Below are 3,543 nucleotides of genomic sequence, written 5' to 3' on the forward strand. Positions count from 1 at the left end.
CAAGATAGTCGAGTGACCACTCTAACAATGGAAATACATGTCCTCAAAGATGGAAGGCAGCGGGAGGAGGAGCGATCAGGTGGGACCATTCTAGCCAATGAGAGGGCAGATACGCGTGTGAACAAGAGGCACAACTCCAATATAAAGTCGTTTTTTTTTTAACTGACGAGATACCACGTGTGTCCACTTATATCAGTGCATTCGCAACAACCTAACCATTACAAAAGTTATATTCTATCAAATAATCCTCACGTAGCAAATTAGCAAAAAATACTCACTTCGTGGTCTGGTTTTCGTGGGACAAATTTTGGGCGAAGTAAACCCTCTCGCTTAGCCTCTTCTCGGTCCATTATTGGGGGCTCGGCGCATCGTACCAGAGTCAGAGGGAGCGCGCTTGACGGAAGCACGCGCCAGGCAGTGATGTGTCGCAGATTTTTAAAACTCAGAAAGAGAACCTAAAATACCGCTCAACTATCTAATACTTGCATGTGAGTAAGTGATAAAAACTCCGAGAATAGAAAATGGTTGTAGAGTAGGCAAAAATCTTGTTTTAGCCGCTGCAGTGAGTTTTGGGGATTTAGGGGGGATTTGTCTTGGAAAGAACGAGAAACATTTCGCGTTCACTGTTTTGAGCGTGCGACCAGCAGCCTAGGAGCGATGGAACTGTCATCTATAGGCGAACAAGTGTTTGCAGTTGAATCAATAACCAAGAAGAGAGTCAGAAAGGTAAGTAATGTAGCCGTGCTTCCGAATAGAAATGTAGTCTACCTATCATTGGTGTCTTATGGTTTTAACAGCCAATGTTCTACCTGTACTCTTACAGAGTCTATATCAGCCATTACACAAAAGTATTGCTACGCACTTTCCGTAGTTTACGCAAGATATTAATATTGTCATTCTGCGTGAAAGCTGCTAATTCTAACACGCAAAAAGTTGAAAATAGATTTTTTTCTGCACAGAATGTTGCCTATAGGCTTCATTATTTTGAATAAAGAGATTGTGGAATCTTTTCGTTTTCCTTGGTTTGTGTATGTTGTATGTTCTGAATATAGACTACTACCTCAAGTAGTAAAATGTAGAAGGGGTGTGTTTACCAAAATCGGGTCTCCATCGTGGGGTATCACTGGTGGGATTGTCCGCGCGGCCAATGTGTGTGAGCTACGCAGTTTATTTGTACATTACGCCAACAGGAGGAGAACAGAGGACGGGATGATGGATTGGGGTATCTGCGTGAGAGAAAAAACTGCTGCGTAATGTTACACCTCGCATGATCCATTCAATATAGTCCTATTATGTTGTTGTAGTATGATAATCACAATGAGCCTATGTTTTTGTTTTGTATGGTATGAATCTTACTATGCATTTACTTATGCTTTAATTTGGTAAAGTTGGTTTGAAAATTGAAGATTATAATACAGTAATGTTTCATTCTATGTATTGAGTATTCTATACACGCACTCCGTACAATTATATTTTCGCAGTGGGTGGTCCAAAGCGGAGACCTTCGCTGTGCAGCACGTTGCGCAATACGAGTTGTTTACATGTAAAGTCCTACCTATTTCCATCGCTTTTTGACGTTCAAGAAAACTATTTTACATAAAAACCCATCCATGTGCGATCACGTCATCACAATAGTAGAGTTCGAGGCCTTTACATTAACGTCATCTCGTACAATCTCCTTTTCAAAATAAAAAATTACCCCAATGATCTCGACACCGACCCTTTAAAGCGACAGTCATCTTTTTATGCTCCATAAACTACCGTACAAAGAGTACTAATTGTGTTATTTGCTCTCTTGCTAAATGTGCCTTTCTCTTGCTTCTTAGGGTAATGTTGAATACTTACTGAAGTGGCAGGGATGGCCACCAAAGTAAGTACTCTTCTTATTAATTTGTGAATGCATTACAAATGTGTATGAGTCATGTATGTATGACTGATGTTTTATCCTCCCACTGACCTGGGTACATATAGTGCCTTCAGAAATGATTTACACCCATTGACGTTTTCCATATTTTGTTATGTTACAGCCTGAATTTAAAATAGATTAAATGTAGATTTTTTTGGTCACAATACCCCATAATGTCAAAGTAGAATTATATTTTTTAGAAAAGTTTACAAATTAATTAAAAATGAAAAGCAGAAATGCCWATAAGTATTCAACCCTTTTGTTATGGCAAGCCTAAATAAGTAAACATTCGCTTAACAAGTCACATAATGAGTTGCTTGGACTCACTCTGTGTGCAATAATAGTGTTGAACATTATTTTTTTTATTACTACCTCATCTTTGTACTGTACACATACAGTTATCTGTAAGGTCCCTCAGTTGAGCAGTGAATGTCAAACACAGATTAAACCACAAAGACCAGGGAAGTTTTCCAATGCCTAGCCAAGAAGGGCACCTATTGGTAGATGGGTAAAAAAATGTAGGTGTCCTTCCTAACTCAGTTGTTGGAGAGGAAGGAAACTGCTCAGGGATTTCACCATGATGCCAATGGTGACTTTAAAACATTTTAATGGCTGTGATAGGAGAAAACTAAGGATGGATCCACAACATTGTAGTTACTCCACAATACTAACCTAATTGACAGAGTGAAAAGAAGGAAGCCTGTACAGAATAAAAATATTCCAAAACTTGCATCCTGTTTACAACAAGGCGCTAAAGTAATACTGCAAAAAATGTGGCAAAGCAATTCACTTTTTATCCTGAATACAAAGTGTTATGTTTGGGGAAAATCCAATACAACACATTAATGAGTACAACTCTCCATATTTTCAAGCATAGTGGTGGCTGCATCATGTTATGTGTATGCTTGTAATCGTTAAGGACTGGGGAGTTTTTCAGGATTTAAAAAAACGGAAAGGAGCTAAGCACATGCAAAGTCCTAGAGGAAAACCTGGTTCAGTCTGCTTTCCACCAGACACTGGGAGATGAATTAACCTTTCAGCAAGACAATAACCTAAAACACAAGGCCAAATCTACACTGGAGTTGCTTACCAAGAAGACGGTGAGTGGTCGAGCTACAGTTTTGACTTAAATCTATAGCAAGATCTGAAAATGGTTGTCTAGCAATGATCAACAACCAATTTAACAGAACAATAATGGGCAAATTTTGCACAATCCAGGTGTGGAAAGCTCTTAGAGACTTACCCAGAAAGTATCACAGCTGAAATCGCTGCCAAAGGTAATTCTAACATTGATTCAGGGTGTTGAATACTTATGTAAATTAGATATTTATGTTTTTAATTTTCAATAAATTGGCAAAATGTCTAAACATGTTTTCGTTTTGTCATTGTGGGGTATTTTGTGTAGATGGGTGATAAAATATATTTAATCCATTTTGAATTCAGGCTGTAACACAACAAAATGTGGAATAAGTCAAGGGGTGTGAATACTTTCTGAAGGCACTGTAATGTTCCCTCTGCTTCTGATGTCTTAGTAAAAACTTTATATCATTGGTTAAAGTGCATCTTATATTTAACACCCCTAATTCCGATTTCCTTAATCAAGGAAGTACACTGACAGGAGAACTGGCAACCACCGT

General features: G+C 38.4%; 1 protein-coding gene across 2 annotated transcripts in view; it reads left to right on the top strand.

Annotated features, from left to right (window-relative positions):
- The first annotated feature begins 382 nt into the window (after positions 1-382).
- Positions 383-3,543, top strand: part of LOC112071830 (chromobox protein homolog 8) — an 18,382-nt gene continuing 15,221 nt past the window's right edge. For both annotated transcript variants that reach the window (XM_024139260.2, XM_024139261.2), the window contains exons 1-2: positions 383-726; positions 1,827-1,870. In XM_024139260.2, coding sequence (XP_023995028.1) covers positions 658-726; positions 1,827-1,870 — 113 coding nt within the window. In that variant the 5' untranslated portion in view covers positions 383-657. The remainder of the gene's footprint in view (positions 727-1,826; positions 1,871-3,543) is intronic.

This window comes from Salvelinus sp. IW2-2015, unplaced genomic scaffold (assembly GCF_002910315.2).
Source record: "Salvelinus sp. IW2-2015 unplaced genomic scaffold, ASM291031v2 Un_scaffold1735, whole genome shotgun sequence".
NCBI lineage: Eukaryota > Metazoa > Chordata > Actinopteri > Salmoniformes > Salmonidae > Salvelinus > Salvelinus sp. IW2-2015.